General features: G+C 44.9%; 1 protein-coding gene across 1 annotated transcript in view; it reads right to left on the bottom strand.

Annotated features, from left to right (window-relative positions):
- LOC8024287 (glutamate receptor ionotropic, kainate 2) overlaps positions 1 to 18,953 on the bottom strand; it is a 326,542-nt gene that overhangs the window by 35,428 nt on the left and 272,161 nt on the right. The window contains exons 10-11 of the mRNA XM_042291446.1: positions 16,741 to 17,126; positions 7,353 to 7,551 (exon numbers count right to left, since the gene is read on the bottom strand). Of these exons, the coding sequence (XP_042147380.1) occupies positions 7,353 to 7,551; positions 16,741 to 17,126 (585 nt within the window). The remainder of the gene's footprint in view (positions 1 to 7,352; positions 7,552 to 16,740; positions 17,127 to 18,953) is intronic.

Below are 18,953 nucleotides of genomic sequence, written 5' to 3'. Positions count from 1 at the left end.
AAAAAATTTAGTGTTTATTTTAAACGTTAATTTGCGGTTTTGTCAAAAGAAATTCAACAAAATTTATGTAAGAAGGAATTCAAAAGAATTTATGTAAGAAGGAATTCTAAAAAATTTAAGTGGCCAATTTTAACTAGGAGTTAAATAAGTTGTCAAAACAAAGTCTAAAAAACATAAAAAAAGTTTAAAAAGAAATTCAATACGACTCCAGAAAATTTTCAACAAAAATTCAAAAGAATTTAACTACAGATTTTTGTAAGGGTACTTTCATATTCTTGAATGTGAAACCAGTGGGGTAGCTAGGCCATCCGGCACCCTTAAGTCTTTCATAGCCCTGCCCCTTCCCCTCCCCGAGATCGCAACCAGGCTTTCTTCCCCAATACGGTAGAGGAAATAAAACTTATTTATTCAGACAATACGACGTCACAGTCACGGATATAGGTGTTTGTCTCAATGAGGCACTTTAATATTCTAGAAAGTGAAATTAATGGCGTAGCTAGGCCATCCGGCGCCCGGTACCCCAAAGCCTTTCGTAGCCCCCCCCCCCCCCCCCCCCCCTTCCATTCATACCCCAAGATCGCAACCAGTAAAGCCTTCTCTATGTCGGCACTACAGCGTATCGGCACTAAGCCGAGAGAAAAACAGCCTTATGTTCCGGAGACAAGCCCCTTTCCGAGCGAACGTGTTTGCAGAACTTAACAAAGGGTGGCGCCACCAAGTCGTATCATACGCGCGTCGGTAAAAAACTGTGCGCGCGGAAAATTATTTGCTCGCTTTAACCGGCAATATTTACATGCGAATGCAATGGAGGAATCGCAATTCGAACGCGAGACTAAGATTGACGATCTCAACGTGGTGTTTTAAATGTGAAATAAATGACGAAAGTATAAAATTAATCAACGTACCCCAACAAAAGAAACATCGGAAAGTCGAATTATTCGTTGGTGTTCCAGGTGTCGTTCTCTACACTTACTTCGCCGCATTTTTGGGGAAATTAATACCCTAGTTACACGAGTGCTCTTAACTGTCATTAAGCCAACGATCGCTGACGTCTCACAACTGTCACTGAGCTCAATTAAGTTTGTCCGGTGTTACACGGTGCATACTCTTGTGATGTATGGGCAGCATAGGACGCTAAGCACACCATCCAAAGACGCGCTCCAGGCACAATACCGTAGCCAAGGTTACTAGATTACCTCAGTTGTGGAACTCCCGTGGAGAGGGATAGCCCCCTCACTTACTTCAGTCCGCCTCCCGTCGTTTGAAGCGCATACAGATTTTCGTTTCCTAACTGTGTGTTCCATAGAGCAGAGCTGGAACGGCATCTAGACGCTGTGCTTCGAAACATACGTATTCCAAAGAATACGCTGCAGTTACCATAGCAGCCGTCCAGCGCGTCGAACGACGGGAGGCCAGTCGTGGTGAGTGCAAGCAGCGTCTATGAGCAGTTTCATAAGTGAGCTAATCTAATAACGTTGACAATCACGTTGAAATGCGCGTCAAGGGACGACGTTGAAACCGAAACGAAACCAAAATTGATGTCTCGTTATCTTTTTTAAATAGCGTTGCACACTATTAACTCATGATAAACACTTATAACAAAATAAAATAAACTTTTTTGTTTTTGTTTTGTTTTTAGAGTAAACAAACGAAAATCAGAACTTTTCTCACGAATTGAAGCAAAAGAGACAAAACGAAAGCCTTATCGGCCCCAAAATTATAATGGCCGCCCTCGCCGAGCTTTGGCTATGGTCAACGTTATCAGATTAGCTCCGAGATCTGCCCCAGAGCAAGGAGCTCGCGCTTGTAGCCTTTCCTGCGGTACATCCTAAAGTGAAATAGAGTATTGTCAAAAAGATCGAACTATAGGGGACGCCCTGACCCGTTTGTTGTTAAAGACCCTCTATTTGTCGTCCCCACACCTCGGTGTTTACCAGTGGCGTCGCCAGGAACTTTTTTCGTGGGGGGGGAAGAGGGGGCTGGGATGTCCATGACTTCGGGTACGGAGAGGGGGGTGCGGGTCAAATTGCATCTGTATATTATAGGGTTGACTGGATTTCGGGGGAGGGGGGGTGAGGCCACATAACCCCTCCCCCCCCCCCCCCCCCCCCGGCTACGCCCTTGGTGATTCCCCAACACACAGCTTGTGGACATGACCACAGGCATTGTTGGTATGTCCACGTAATCTTCAATAGAGCGCGGGGTACAGTCTAACGTAAAAAAAATGAAAACGTTTACAATCTCTGTAATGCGAAATTAGAGCGCAGCTCTTAAAAAGGAGGGGAGGGTACGGAGGGGAGTGTAGGCTCCTCCTCCTCCTCCTCCTTTTAGAGCACAGCTCTTAGGCGCCCGTTTCCGGCTTGAGTGGCGCCGCCGTCGGCGTCGGCGTAAACGCGCGTTGCATTATAGGACGTCTCCCATTATGACGTCACACGTTAGGTCACGTGTGACGCCATGAGGGTCACAAGTGACATCACTCGTGACGTCACCGCGCGTTGCATTATGGGTAAATTGGCCCGCTAAACTTAGCGAAAAAAAATTCCCCGCTATATTTAGCGGAAAAATTTTCCCGCTAAAATTAGCGGAAGAAATTTCCTGGTAAATGTAGCGGAAAAATTTCCCCGCTAAATTTTACGGAAAAATTTCCACGCTAAATTTAGCTGAAGAATTCCCCTGCTACATTTAGCGGAAGAAACTCCCCGCTAAATTTAGCAAAAAAATGCTTCCGCTAAATTTAGAAGAAAAATTTCCCCGCTAAATTTAGCAGAAAGTTCACCGCTAAATTGAGCGTAAAAATGTCCCCGCTAAATTTAGCGGAAAAGTTCCCCACTAAATTTTGCGGGAAAAATTCCCCGCTAACATTACCGGAGAATTTTTTCCGCTAAATTTTGTCGGGAAATTTAGCGAAAAGTTCCCACTAAATGGGAGGGGAACAGGTGAGGAGGAGGGGAGGGTACGGATGAGTAGACGGGGCACACCCTCCTCTCAGTAGCTTCCCCTCCTCCTCAAAAGCTGCGCTTAGATACGGCGTTACAGGGGATTGTAAACGTCTTTCACTTTTCTTTCTTTTCTCCTCCTCCCGCTAAAGTTTCCTGCTAAATTTAGCGAGAAAATTTCCCCGCTAATTTTAGCGGGTCTAGTTTCCCACTAAATTTAGGGGGGGGGGGGGGAATCACGTCACGTGACCTCAACACAAATTCAGTTTCCCCGCTGAACTTAGCGGGGGAAATAATGTCACATGACTTCGTGTCACGTCACCCAATAACAAATTCATTTTCTCCGCTAGATTTAGCGAGAAAATTGACGTCACGTGACCTCGACACCATTTCAATTTTTCGCTGAATTTAGCGGGGCGGTTACGCCGACGGTGACACCGCGAAACGCGGTAACGGGCACTTAAGAGCTGCGCTGTGACGTTTACTGTTAGTTCCGGATCCCTCCCGGAAGCAGTCATCAGAGGATGCGTGCTTGACACACTTGGACTTCTGCGCTGGGCACATATACCGTGCATGCTGCACTGTTCCTGCAGGCCCGAGTGGTAACAAAAGAGCCCCTCCTCCCCCTCGGGCGACCGGAGAGCACCAACTCCAGCCGAGCGCTGAATAAATGTTATTTGTTGTCCCCATCCCTGTAGTTCTAAAATGAGCCGCTTGGGGAGCCACGGTTTGATCTCCTCCCGAATGCGAGGCGAGCTCAGTTGAACTCAACGATCGTTAGTAGCTTAATGGCAGTTGGCACCACCGTGTGACTCCGGCCGATCGCGATGAAATCAACTGTCGTTGGCTTAATGACAGTTAAGAGCGCTAGTGTAAGTAGGTTATTAAATGTTATGCTATCGGAAAATTAACGCTAGTAGGTTAGCGCGTTGACCCTCTAAGCATGGGAACGCCGTCATATTAAAAAAAAAAGAGCAAATATTTTTTATATTTATTTTTTGCTCGTGACGAGAAGATAAATCGCCGTTTGTGTAGCGACTGGATTCAAAGAAACGAGGACCTGAATCGAAGCTTGTCTCATTTAGCGCCGTCAAAAAGCAGGCTACGAAGACGTGACGTTAATGCGAGTTCTGGACGTGATAAATTGGTGTGCCGTTTCTCCGCGTCCAGGCCTTTGGGAAATACACATACGTGAACGAATGAAAGATAACGGCGCAATGCCTGACTGGCCGCCGAAAGGCACCGCCAATGCGAGCGTTTAGTGCGGTTTTTAACGCGCGGATTTATGCTGCGGAGGTCCGGCCAATGGCCGCGGTAGAATCTGTACTGCGAAATTCCGTTCACTGCTCATAATTCATGAAGGTCCATTTTTATTTTCTCTTATCAGAAGAAAAAAAATCGTCTGGGGGAGGGAGGGGGGGGGGGGCGGTGTTGTGACATGAATAATGGGAAGCTTTTGGTTCGACGAGTTCGATCCATACAGCTACGCGAACTTGGGATTTCTGTAAACACTGTTGTAACAAAGTAGACGAAACAACACACCAATCTTCAAAGCTAAATATAATAGTCACGCAAAAACAAAGGAAATTGTAGCGACTTCTCATATTAGGTCCTGAAATGCTCAAGATGTTGCTGCATCAGCGGGTCAAATGTTTCGAACAGGACACCCCGTTTAAACTAGCTTATATTTCTCCTTCAATCTAGAAAAGATAAACCCGTCAGAACATTTACGAAATTTCTCCTTATTGTACTTTTAAAAGAATCCCCCATTCTTTTAAAAGTACAATCATCCCGATCAACCAGATGCGCCTTTCCACCTCTTCCGGGATTGCATTGGAGCGTATGAACAGGCCCGGTGTCACCTACCTGCCCTGCTTTATTTATTCCTGGGTCAAACAAATCATATTGCCATTTTCGTTTGGATCACAGAAATAAACTCTCTCTGCGCTCCCGGTGAAAAAAAATGTGCACGGACAGTAAGGTACGCACGTTCAAAGAAAGATCATACCGCCACACGCTGCTTTCATTGAAGTTTTGGGTGATCTACGTATGAAATGAAAAAAGCTGTTTCAAGACAGCTTTTTGCCTTGGTATGCTAAATTAATGTAACGTTGATGGTAATAAAACATGTTATTATTACATTTTTATGTGTCTAAATGTAATTAATAATGACAAAGGAAATCTCAGCCCGCCTAGCCTAAAAGCACCTTACCTAAAAGTTTGTTAAAAGCCGATCTACAAGATCATTTTCCTACCTTGCTGAAAAACGTTTTGTAGGTCGGGCTTTAAGGACTAATTCACTCGCCGTTGTACGCACGTTCACTGGCATTCTTAGAACAGACAACTATAAACTATATTCAAAATTATTTTTAACGTAACCCAACCCAAATTATAAAATAGTTTTATTCATGGGCTTGCGCTGGAAGACAATTCATCTGGTCGTTACTAGAAATATCGGTTCCGTGATAACACATGCCACCTTATTTCTTTGTATATGCGCCTTGCTATCCTCGCCAATAGAACGAGTGATTTCTGATAAAAGACACGTTTGCGTGGCTTACACAAGATTCAAAACAGTCCTACTAATTAATTGATCTATGCTTCCTGTTTGAAATTGTGAACATAGGTAATTGGTCTTCTATGGTTCCTGTTGTTTTTTTTTTTTTTTGTATAGACCGAAATGGAATTCACGAGTCGTCCAAAACAGATTGTAAAAAAAGCGGAGCGATAGAGAACATATGCGAGTTTTCGGGGAACCTATCAGAACCTGAAACTCGGTCCAGTGCTTAGCGTATTCAGCGTTCAAATAATATTAGTTTACCTGTCAGTTTGATCAACGTTCTTCGTGTGCATCCAATCGGTGGCCAACTTTTTTGATTAGTCGGTCACATGCTAAGTGACGATGATCCCTTGCAATCATGATAACGCTCACCCAGTTTCTATTTAGATATCTTTCGATGCCGTCTATATCAATACATACTGTTATTATGTAGGTAATCATTTCCCATGAATATAAGATTCACACCACGTTCGCTGAAGTTATTGCTAACACAAAGGCATAAGTAGAGTTATTAAGTGTTTGAAGGAAACGCGCCTTCTCCCGTCCCCGAAGAAAAATACGATAAACGTAAAACGAACAATGTGAAGGAATATGATAACGTTGATGCCCTTTTTGTTCCCGGATGTGTTGTGGTATGGTTTGAATGCATAAGCATGGGGCCTCCCTTTTTTATATTGATTCCTTAGGTACAGAGAGAGCTATACCTCTTGTGTTTGTAATATACTGGTTATCACAAGTAAAATGTTGTTTTTATATTGACGAAAAATGTAACGACAAGTAACGGTAATCCTTTACAGAGGTTTCGTAATACAGGAATCACTACTAAAAATATAACGGCTAGATTGTTGAATTAGCTCAGTTATAGGCAACGCGTTACGTCTATTGAAGTAATTCTCGAGTCTAAATACATCCAATAAAAAAAAAAAAAAGATGCGTTGAGGAAAAAGGAGCAATACCTGTGCCATACACTTTTTGTTAAAACCACTCAAGCGCATTAAAAACACGAGTTGATTGTTGTTTTATGCTTTACACTTGTATTGGTTTATTTTTATTGGTATATACACAAGGGACAGAACTTATTGTATAGTCAATTTATTTCAACGTTCAGACATATTGGCCGCACTTTTTGTGCCTATTTCTTATGTAGAAAACGCCGGATGGACCCTAAAGCATGTTTCACATGCAGCGATTTTGGCCCTAAAGCGGCGCGATTTCTGCCGTCGCGGCGCTCGTGCCGCTCAACCGCTGGTGCTGGCCAGAGCGCCGCGACGGCAGAAATCGCGCCGCTCTAGGGTCAAAACCGCTGGATGTGAACTAGGCTTAAAGGCCTGTTCGCACAAACAGCGGAGCGCTATAAGCAGAGCGCTGACCGCGCTAAGCGCGTGCTGACGGGAGCGTTCACCAAATTTGTATCGCACCGTCAAAACTGTTGCTCATGGCAGATGATAAGTACCTACACGTGAACAGCGCAGCGGTCCACTGCAAGTGGGAACCAGCCTTTAGTGTTTCATTGAGTAAATTATCTGGTATGTCGGTGTATTTCTTATTCTAAAGTTTAAACGAAAAACTCATCAATACATAAACCAATCAAATACATGTAACACCGCCAACGTGAAAAAATGTGCGAAATACAAAAACAGCAACCACAGCAAAGCAAAACAAACATTGAGAAACATTTGGAACGACATTTTCAAATATCTAACCAGCTGCCGGTGAAAAGTAAATTTCACGAACAAAAAAAAAAGTTTGAAAAATCTATCTACTTACTCACACTTTTTCGTAACTGAAAAGGTCACTTGACTGGCAGCTACGAAATGCAACAAGACTGAACAATGTGCGATCATCCTGACGTGTACCTTGAAAAACGCCGCCGTGGATCCGGACAAGACGCACCCGTACTGTATCTTGGACTGTCGCGCCAGGTCGTGGACGTTTTCTATGGGAAACTTGAGCTTCTCGTTGACCAGGAAGGCGGCCATGTTGGCCGTGTAGAAGGACACGATGACCAGCGAGAAGAGCCACCAGGTGATGGCCACCAGTCGCGTGGAGGCCGCCCTGTGGGGTTTGGTGGGTGGTCAGAAGAACCGGGTCTCGAAATGAAAGAATAGGGTATACTCCGTTCCTTCCCTAAGCAGTGCGGTGTAAGTTACATGCTCGTTGGACCAGTCATAACTCTATCTTTCTCCACGTGATCAGGCTCCCACCTACACCCACGGACAGAAAGCAGATTGAGGTAATGAAAAGAATCGCAGTTGATTGGTCGTACCTGAGAGAAACAGAAGAGGCCTAGATGACGGCGTGCAGGGACGTCAAAACGCCGAGATCTCATTGGGAGGATAGAGGGTAAACGCAAAGGCTAGATACCCTTGTCTCTCCGCACTGTTCGAACGCGTTCGGACGCCAAACGCCAAATGACGGCGTCCGAACGCCAGACACCGCGCGAGGAACAGACAACACTCTCGTTCAATCTAAATGGAGGGAGACAATGGGCCGATACAAAGACGGCTAATGCCTTTCCGTCTACCCACTAATTCATCCAATCAGAGCTCGGCGCAATGACGTTTTAGCGCGCATTCCTCTCCTCCTCTCCCGGCGTTGATCTCCGTATACACCAACTCATGTTTACAAACAAACCGGAGCGCCCCTAGCGGACGCCACCGGCGCCGCGCATGCGCGATGGGGGTGGGGGCAAGAAGCTCGCCGTCGCCCATAAACAAACCATTGAAATGCGATGTTGTCGGCGTCGGTGTGAGTCCCCCTGCCCTTTTTCGCGTTCGAATTGTTGATTTTACGCCCTCCTGGCGATGTGTGATTATCTTGAGGGCGTCAACGAAATTACCGAGGCTCGTTACACCACAAAACTTAACGTGAATAATGTTACATGTGGCGATTCATTCCGCGTGGACGCCGCAGTATATACGCTAATGCCTGATTCGCACGATGAGATTTCGCTCGAAATTTTCAGTAGCGACGCCGCTCGGGCTGTAAAAGCGTGAACCGTAGCTGAGATAGTCGACGTCGATACTGAAAATCGCAAGCAGAATCGCACCAAGTGAATTAGTCATAACAAGTCGGTGATGGTCACTGGTAACAATGATCAACATCTCCTTGTATCTACTGTTTACATCGAGCCTGCTTACCAACCTTCAAATTTAAATCTTTTGAGGCCTGCACTTACTTCTTATCGCAAGTACCGGGTTAAAATTTGGTCTACGGGCCGGCGTCGTCTAAGAGAGCAGACGACAAGCAGAAACGTTTGAAAGAGCAGTCGACAGTTCGAACGATCAGGCGGCCATTTGAACTTAAGACGCACTGAACGTAGTCCGCAGGTGGTCCGCACAACTTGACGGTTTTCTGGCGTTCATGTTGGAACAAAAAAAAAAAAAATCTGATGACCACAAGTATCCGTGAATTCAACCCGAAGTGCTTCCCGCCCAAGCAATCGTTGTCCGACGGCGTCTGCTTTTCCCTTTTCACGGCACATATCCAGATTCTCAAACCTTTCTCGGCACTTTTGGTATACGGCCCCAGTCGCGGCGTTTTGACGAGACGGCAGGTTTTTGTCTGGTTCCTTCCAAACAACGCAGGAATACACGTCTGGCATGGGGACTTCTTACCACTGCCCCAGACCGGAAGGGCGACCGACGCGCCTTTACCGCGCGGTGACGTCACAGAGTTGAGTTCGTGTATAGTCTGCCTGTACTCTATTTCACCTTACATTGAATCCGAGGTGACCAAATTACATTCATTTTGTAATTAAATTACATTGTCAATTACTTTTCCTGGAACGGATAGATGTAATCAATGACCTTAAAATTGCCACGGCAGGAAAGTAATGAATTATAATTACAAAATACTTAAAAATAATAAAATTACTTTCAAAATAACTTTTAATTTCGCTATAAAAAAAGAAACAATAGTTTCTAGCAATAATTTTATTTACACTATTTACAAAGAACTGCAGGCAACCGGTGTACACAAAGTTTTCCTTTTCATCTTCCCCTCTCCGATATAAATTCACGAAGAAAAAGAAAAATAATAATGAAACGGGTAGCTCCCCCCTTATCCTTTCCTCGGAACTAAAAACATAAACATCCTTCTAGCAAACACCTGGAAGTAGTTCCAAACGTGTGAAGCACTTCTTTGAACTCATCCTGCCCTCGACTAATCTTCTCTTGAGCGGTACATCCTGAGCAGTCAAGAGAATGCGGAGTCTCTTCGTAGGGTCCGAGGATACAGCCCGCTCCAGGGCTAATGCCCAGTTCTGCTAAGGCCCCTTCGATATTATGACACCCTTACAGAATCGGAGATGCCTTCCGCTCTATTGTGTCAAGCTTTGCGTCCGGGATGCCTCGCTAGTTCGTAACTTTTGCTCCCAAAGGGGGCAATCAGTTTGTTTCCTCTACACGACGTCTTTTCGAGAAACCCCGGCACCGCCAAAAACCTGTGGGCTTAGGATAAAGTAGGGTCTGCGGAAAGGTGCTTTTATTTCTGACATCTACAAGACAAAAGACTAGGCAGAGCCTTGCCACGAATCCTCTTACAATATTAATGTAAAAAAAAGGAAATTAAGTTTTTTCTAGGCGTGTGTGAATATTGAAATTTCCGAATACGAATAGAAAACGAATAAGCCAAAAACGGGGTTAGAATATTGAATTGAATATCGGATATGTGTCTAGTAATAAAAAAAAAACAAAACCGCAAGACAATAAGTAACAGCCCGTTTTATTGTCTTCTTAAAATAAATCAATGAAACTGCATTTTATTGGGCTGCAGTAGGCTAAAGATACTTCTAGTAATGGACTTATTACCAATTATCGTGTAGGAAAATTAACTGCTCAACGTGTTCAGAAAATAAGCGCTTCCCACGCGCCGCAACAGTATTTATGCCAGTAGAAAGTCCCTTTCACTCGGGAAACCTGCGACCTTTCACTAAAGTTCGAAGAAGTTCGACTCATGGGCAGTGTTGCCCGGCTACTACACGAATATATTGAATTTTTGGAAAAAAATAATTTAGAAATTACTTTATCTTATATTTCATAAAATGGTTACCAATGTTTACACCGTATAAAAACGAAAATATGCGATTTTAACGCTTTACTAGGTATTAATGGGAACCAGTGATGCCAATAAACTCAACAAATATTCCACTTTTTAGAGTCAACTAGTCTTTTGTTTTTTTAAATTTTGGCGCATGCGCACAAAAGTTTAACTTCCCTCGAACCTTTGTTGAACATCACGTTGAAAGTTCGAAAAAGTCGAACTTGGTCGAACTCGAACCTGGGCAGATTCGCGACATCCCTAGTTTTGACTGTGCGGGAGTGGCAGGCACTGATCTCTATTGTATAGTATTGTAGTAGGCTGGAACGCGGACCGCGTCCTCGGCAGCTGGGGCCGAGTGTCGCACCGGTGGCCATTGATTGACACCAGCCAATGCATGGGACTCTATGGGAAGAACGAGAAAAAGTGCCGTGTCCCCCGTTTCTAAGCTGTTATCGGCATTGCAACTTTTTGGAAGCTTTTTGATAAGCCCGTCAAACAGCTTGCTTACAACCATTAAAACTGACAGCCCTCGCAGTTCTTATAAATAAATATTTTATGGTCGAGAGTGACTCCGCTGTAGTGCAGCTCAATGAAACGAGATGTACCTAGGGTTACCGCGGAGTCGGTAATCCTAGGTAAGACGACAAGCTCGAAGGCTTTGCTACGCGGAATTCACTCACTCCCGGAAAGCCGCTCTCGAGATGGAACTCCTTTGTCATTCATCAACTTCTGGGCTTCCTCGAGGACGGTCTCATTGACCGCAAGTTCCTTTGTTTACCCCACTGCCACAGCAAGCTTGCCAGCTAGCCGTAGGTGCACAGGTGCGTTTGATGTTTTTAATCGGCGTTCGAACGTTTGAAAAATACCGATTCAATCTCCAAACACCCGACATAAGGATCGCATCACACCATAAAATACTCGCTCCGAGCACAGCGTACATGCTTCAATATTCTTACTTTTGTGCGTTTCTCCCATAGACTTGCGTGTATTGCATGGTGTCAAGCAATGGCCACCGGTGGCAACACCGACAGGCTCCCGATCCGCAATCCAGCCTGGTCGCAGTTGTTGTCAATGGCGATGCGATGTTCTGCTCGCACCTAGCTTTTTATTTCATTTTATTTTCAAACATTTATAGACGCTTTACACACGCGCCAAATTACAGCCGCCATTGCCGAGCTTCTCTTGTCTTACCGAGATACTGAGCAACTGAAGCGGTAGTTGACGATCCTTACAAAGGCCGATGCTTTAGAAAAGGACACAGTTGAATCTAATATGGCAATCACCTGGCCTGCTATGGTAATGATGAAGTAAAATAAACGATATAAGAGGAAAAAAAACAACTGAAGGTCAGTTATGGCGGCGTCCCTGCACAGCAGCTTGCAAAGCGTCTATATTAGATAAAACTTTCAAGATATATTTTATATTTATATTTAACTCTCGAGGTTTATTTTATTGAATTCATTGATAGACCACATTTCTATAAAAGTGCCACACAACAAAGCGCTTGGTGAAAAAAAAACCGAAACTGATCCTGTCTTGCTGCCATCGGACAGATAGAAACGGAGCAGACCGATAACGCACGCATCCTACGCATTTCTCAGTGAATAAACATATTCATAGGGGAATGCATGGCAGGAAGATTATTCGTTCCTTGCTTGAATATTCGCCGTTTGTGCGAATATTCGGGAACTTCCGAAAATGCAATTTTCGGATTGAATACGTTTCGAGTAAGAAAAATATTCGATTCGTATTCGAAATTTCGAATATTCGCACACCCTTAGTTTTTTTAACATTAATTTTAACCGTATCACTGTGTTCCCGAGTGCTCACGCTCGAGCTATTGACCACTTCCACTCAAAAGACGCGTAGTCTTCAAGATGTGTCCCTCCAAAAGTCACCTAATGCAGTGGTCGGCAACCAGCGGCCCGCGGGCCGGATCCGGCCCGCGAGGTAGTATCATAAGGCCGTCAGCCTCCCGGTAACCCCCCTCCCCCCCTACGCAGTCAGCTAAAAAAAAAAAATAATAAAGTTGACTAATTCGCTGCCCGTCTGCGAGCAGACTTTTTCACGAATGAAGTGCATAAAATCCAACTTCCGCTCACGAACGACTGACGAGAACCTCCACAATGTTTTGTGACTCGCAGTTAGCAGCTTGAATGTGGATGTTCGTAGTTTGGCGAGCGCAGTTCAACACCAAAAGTCTCACTGAGAGGAGTCTCTAGGTTTTCGTGGAAATGTATCTCATGGTGTTTGTCGTGAAATAAAGAAACTGTTCATTTTCGATTTATGTACGTATATGTAAATTCGTGCAAGTGCTTTTTTTTAATTGTTGTTTAATTAAGTTGGCTCGGTGGAAACAGCAGATAAAAGGGGATGTGAATTGTTACCAGTGGCCATCACCGACTTGTTATGCCTGACTCACTCAGTTCGATTCCGCCCGCGATTTTCACTATCGACGTCGAGCATCGCAGCTGCCGTACGCTTTTGCAAACCGAGTGACATCGCGACTGAAAATAGGAAGCAGAATCTCATAATGTAAATTAGTCTTCAGAGTCTATTCTGCAGCGTTTACGCAGAATGAATCGCCGCACGCCACACTAGGGGGTTTTCGTAGACCGCGTTTCCCCCTCCGCTAAGCCCTTCGCAACGAAGAAGCCGCCACCGCGCCTTCGCGCCGATGGCGTTGACTGTAGAGTTCCGGGTATCGCAACAGGTTGCGGAGAGCGTTGCGGGACGGCAAAAACGATCTATGAAAACTCGCTATAGACCCCTTTCGGAATTTTGGCAACACTGAAAAAAATTTAGCCGGAATAGTAAAACATGTAGCAACATTGGGTGATCGCCGCCATTACGCAGGGTTCGACTCGTTCGACCGGTCGGCGTGCAGCGTAGCCGCCGTAGCGTTTTGAGCTATGGCTTGTGCGGGTGTTTTCCCGATCACCTGTTGGTCTAATGGTCTATCGATACTGCCACATATAAGTGACAGAGAGGTGGAGCAGTTCTACAGGAGCCGGTCAGGCACAAACCGGTGCATGGAAAGAAGCTACAACTTCTTCGTCGAAGTATACGTGGTCCCCGCATCGATAAGGGCTAACTACTCACGGAACAGGCAAGTTCTTTCTTGTGTTTTAGTGAATTTTTTTAGTAGCATTCCATAATTTTAATACAGTTAATCATAGTGATCGAGCTTCTAGCGTGGCCACTCCGAACGACCCGGTACGCTGCCCCCGTCGTGAGCTCGTCGTTCGGTGACAGCCGAGAACTCGCTCGTTTCGTTTTTCGTACCCCTCCAATAAACGTACGACCGCGTACCAGTACCTACAAAAGGTGCCTCACGAGTCAAGAAATCGCAATCGCAAATCGTACAGAACAGCAGAAAAGGTTGTACGGGTGGGTGGCAGGCAGCATTTTAAATTATTTCCTCGGTAGACTAAGAAGTTACGCGGTTTATGGCATTGCTCACGAAGCTACAGAGTAGACTTTCCAGAACCTCTGATGTATTGGGTTTATTTCACGACGTCTGTAAACGTGCCACGTTTGTTTCAACCCACTCGAAAATGCGACATTGCAAAAAAAAAAAAAATAATAATAAAGTGTGCTGGAACTGATCTTTATTTGCCCAGAAAATATGCACAGCTGAAGTGTAAAACCGGTGTGTTATTTTTTTTTTTTTTATCCCATTCAGTGCAGGAAGTTTCTTCATCAAGGGTTCCTGCTACCGAGGCAAGAGGAAGACCCTAGAACAACATACAATGTGTTCAGGAATAAAAACCGTTGAACAGAATAACAATTGTACGTGTTCTAAACACCAACACTTTGGCTGATTTCTCACATATTTCCAAACTGATTAGCAGCGTAACATCCCTAAACGTCTAGCGGTACGGCCTTGGCACTCCTGTTCAGGCCACCACTCCAAAAGTTCCCACGATCGCAGGGCGGGTTCGAGTGATCTTCAGATTCGGTGTACACTGCATTTAGTCTGTACACCCACTCCACCCGACGTCTGTTTTCTGGAAAACTCTTTACCGGCGTGAGTGAAGGAAACGAACTTGCGGAAGAAGTAATCATGCATCTCACGCCAAACAAGTACCTAAAATGGCCTCGGTTGCAGTGAAGAAGCACTGAAGGAGGGAGCCGCTCGCGCATGCGAGCCGCGCACTGAACCGCGGCCGTACCTCTCTAGTTAGACGGAGCTCGACACACGGCCACACTACTACAACATATAATCGTTCGCGATGCTTCCGCTTACGGATGATAAGAGCGTTTTCTTGTCTAACCCGCGAAAGTTTTGTAAACAACACGAGGACTCGGTTTTTCTTTTTGAACACTTTAGAACTTGTCTGACACGTACATTTTTTTTTCCGTCTCCGTCAACGTATCCATCCTGCGTACACAAAGGTACGCAGCAATGCGATGGCATATTGATGCGGCGCGCGCAGACTGGGTGTAAGCAGCACCGTTGTAGGCGGTAAGATGCAGGCGGTTCTGGCGGGACCCCTGCGTGATGGCGGCGGACCTAGTTGCAGTTGCGTGCAACAGGTGGCGCTCTATTCCGAAAGGGGTCTATTGTGTCGGCGGTTTCGAACGCGCCGGGGTCGCCGGAGTTATATGCTGGTTGTGCGGTGACGACGGTGCCGGCAGTGCCGGGTCGGGTGGGTCGCCAGTGTCAGTCCGCTAGTTTTGGTTTGTGCGAAGAAAGTCGCGGTGGCGCGTCTGGTCACAGACGAAGTGGGAATGATACCTGGAATGTACTGCTCTGCAAGATGGTGCGGCAATTATAATAACACGCCAAATGTTTCCCTGATGCTGTTCCCAACAGATCACGGGTATGGTTTCGGTTCGGAGCTAGGTTCTTTAGTTTGCTACTGCGAAATTTGTTGAACGTAAGTTCCTATTATATGTTATTATTATTCGTTTAAGGTATGAGAGATGGGCATCGTACGCCAATTTGCCAAAAGTTCACAAGAAAACGAAAGAGCGCTATCTCTGTTCAGCTCATTTTTCGGCGGACGCATTTAGAAACAAGAAGCGATTATGCCGTGCCTTAACTCTACCTTTTACACTTTTGACATTTGGCTGAGCAGGACTATATAGCTTGATATAAGACTGATTTCAGCTTTTCTTCCCTCCCATTTTTTTTTCTTTCGTTGATCATATATAATTAAGAAGAATGTTTCTTTTTCTTTTTTTTAAACGGCTGGAAAGAAAAGATAGCTCCATTTTGACCAGCAGAAAGTGTCGTCCTTCTAGGTACCTTTCAATAAAGTTCCCCGTTTTAATTATTACAATCAAATGCACCGCCTAATTAACCGCCTTCGCGTTTTTTAAGATTTCTTTGCAAAGGTCTGGATTATTACGGACCACGCGGCTAGTTTTCTTTTCTGTCTTGCTGTGTCGTGTCGTATGTAAATGAATTTATTCTATATAAATCAGTAATAATGTGTTTCTTTGTGTTCATATCTGTGCCTTGTGGTATATAAATAATTCAGTGCAATCATTTCTATGTTACCATGTTCGTGAAAAAAAAACAAAAACGAATGAATATCACGTGAAAAAACAAAACAAACAAACCTGCTTCCGTGTCTTAGTATATGAAAATGGATACAAGAAACAAAAATAGAAAAAGGGAAATGAACGGGCGCAAGCCACCAGGGCTGCCCGTTCGCCGCAGAACACTGGCTAGGTGGCGCAAGCCAACGCCCAATTCAATGAAGCCAGCCGTACTAATCTATCCACTTAGTAAAACATATAAAATAGCTCCCAAAAGACAAGGACAAGAAGTATACAAGATAGACGCTACCCAAAACTCTGTAGTTTGCGCGGCCAGACGTCGAAATGAACGAAAGTTGCCCTCCGGCACACAGTCAGTGTAATACGTGTAGCACAGGACACGCAACAGGTCATAGAAGAGCCAGACTTGGCGCCAAAGTTCAGACCTCAATATCTTAGCCCAACAACGCACCCTACTAATCTATCCACCCATTCTTTGAATTCATTCGACTACTTGCGCCCTACATTAAAAGTTAGCCCCTGCAGAACCCTTTCCCTTTCTGTCCACCTTCTACCGTGGCGCACTCGGTGTTCTGACGTCACCACAACCCCTGCAAAAGAAGCAGACGAACTTGCGCTCCACATTGGAACCGTGCCTAGAGCGCAATCCCTCTTTTCCTTCCCCGGGGAAGCCAGGGAGGAGAGTCCCACCTGGGATTGGTCTCGCAGCTCTGATACAGCAGCGCCGTGGTGGTGTACCAAAGGCTGTTGTACAGGCTGAACACGTTCCGGGGCTTGTCCGTCAGGGAGCGGTCGCAGTCGCACTTGGCGCTGTGCTGCCGCTGCTCCGGCTGCCGCCACTCAAGCGGCGCCATGCGGGCCACCAGGTGGAGCAGGGCGCCGGTGCCTAGGTAGGCTCCCAGCACGCACAGCCAGACGTCCAGGGACAGTGGCAGCAGGAAGTAAAAGAGCCGCGAGTCCTGGGCGGGCTTCCGGTACAGGATGCCGATACCCGTGTTCATGAAGGGCAGGGTGAAGTCGACGGCGCGGTCCCGGGCTAGGGTGATGGTCAGGTCGCCTATGGCCAGGTCCGCCTCCTGGAAGGGACAAGGCGGGGTTCTCTTTTTGCGAGTACGGACGAGCAAATGAGTCCATTTTAGATGGTTATTATGCGAACGATAAGCGATTCACAATACTCCACCGAGAGCTTTGCGCATGTATTGTATCATTACCGAGTATTGTTATCGGAGTTATCTAAGCTATCTAGTAAAACTCTGTATTACGCTAAAGCTGCATGCATAAATTTTTATGACATAAACGAGAATCATTATTAATAGTGTGAATTTTAACATACTCCAGGTCTTGCAAGACTCCCAGCAGATGTATACTACCAGAAATAGATTGAATAAAGGTAAATACGTTCCAAAAATAGAAAATATTTACAAAAGTGCAAACAAAAAGCATGCACGAATGATGAAGATTTTCATAATTGTTTACGCACTCAAAACATATAACAATGAAAAAGTACACACCTCCTTGTCGTGTATACGTGTCTCTAGAGATTCTATGCTTTCGTAAAAAATTCACCAGGCGTTGGGCTAGCAAAAAAAGTTATTTTTCATGATATTAAAAATGTATATATATATATATAGCAGGAGAAGCAGAAGGTTTTTAGGTAATAATAAGAATTCTGAGGTACGCTCAGTTTCATCTAATTTACTATTCTTTCGCATTTAGGATTTATAAGGTTAATATCAAGTTAAGCGGTAATCACTTTAAGCATTAACGACTAAAATAGACTTTAGTGCTCAGCAGAACAACATCCAAAAGACCCGTGAACAACTTTGTAAAAATTTCATTTTGCACCTTAAAGTTATACTGCATAATTTCTAATGCACAGCACTTAATGAAGTCTATAGTCATAACAATATCTCAAACCAAAGAAGTTGCTATATATTATGCTCATTAGGTTCCTTCGAACGGCTTCGTCATCTGACCCTTCATAGGGCTTAGATAATTCCATTAAAACAAACCCAAATTGGAGTCATTATAAAGGATAAAAACACAAGTGGAGCAAAATATCTAACAGTCTCACATTACGGAAGCAGCTACTGTAATAATCGTGAGTCCGACCCATCTTTGGAGTGATAACGTCAGCTGTTTATACGGTACATATATTACTCAGCGGTCGTTATTGTAGTTTTCGAAAGTCGATGTGGCCGGACCCGCCGCCCTGCTTCTCCGTCTTTCTCATAGAGCCCGACCACACGCGCTCGAGTTTTAATCACGCGGAGTTGAAGCTCGCGCTGCAGATCCCAGTTACTCTGTGTTTGATCCCCAGCCCTGCTCGTTTCAATCTAGATTAGCATCATACCGCTGTGCGGCCGTCTATCACTACAGCGTGATGCACGTGAAAGTCCTCAGGCCAGTGGTTTTGCTGCACTGGCAAAAATGTTCATCTACAGTCGGTAACAATGCCTCCATACTGTGGCAGACTAAACTCCTGTTGTCTAAACATCTAACGGCTAATTTTTGTTTGTTTTGCTCATTTAAAATTCAACAGCTACCTTACTTACACGAGGACAAAACGAAAAGTGCCGCCTAAACATGCTTATATAGATCACAAATTACAAAATAACATTGTTTTCATGTGAAGTGACCACTTAATAAGTTTTCGCTGATTTTAAAAAATGTAACCAGATTGGCTTCGTCTGAATTGATCAAAAGGCAGTTTCCACGCTTGGCGTTTCTTATCAGTATCGCCAACTATTGTCGCACGAATGTGCAAGACACGCACCACGAGCGAGTGCGACGCCACCATTCACTTCCATGGGTAACTCATTTCAGAGCATCGCTACTTGCAAACACAATACACATTAAAGGGCTCAACAAGCGTCCCACGTATGCGTAGCGCCGCCAGAACT

This window comes from Ixodes scapularis, unplaced genomic scaffold (assembly GCF_016920785.2).
Source record: "Ixodes scapularis isolate PalLabHiFi unplaced genomic scaffold, ASM1692078v2 PGA_scaffold2__306_contigs__length_199485367, whole genome shotgun sequence".
Taxonomy (NCBI): Eukaryota; Metazoa; Arthropoda; class Arachnida; order Ixodida; family Ixodidae; genus Ixodes; species Ixodes scapularis.
The sequence above is the reverse complement of the archived record's forward strand: the minus strand, read 5'-3'. Positions and strand labels throughout refer to the sequence as shown.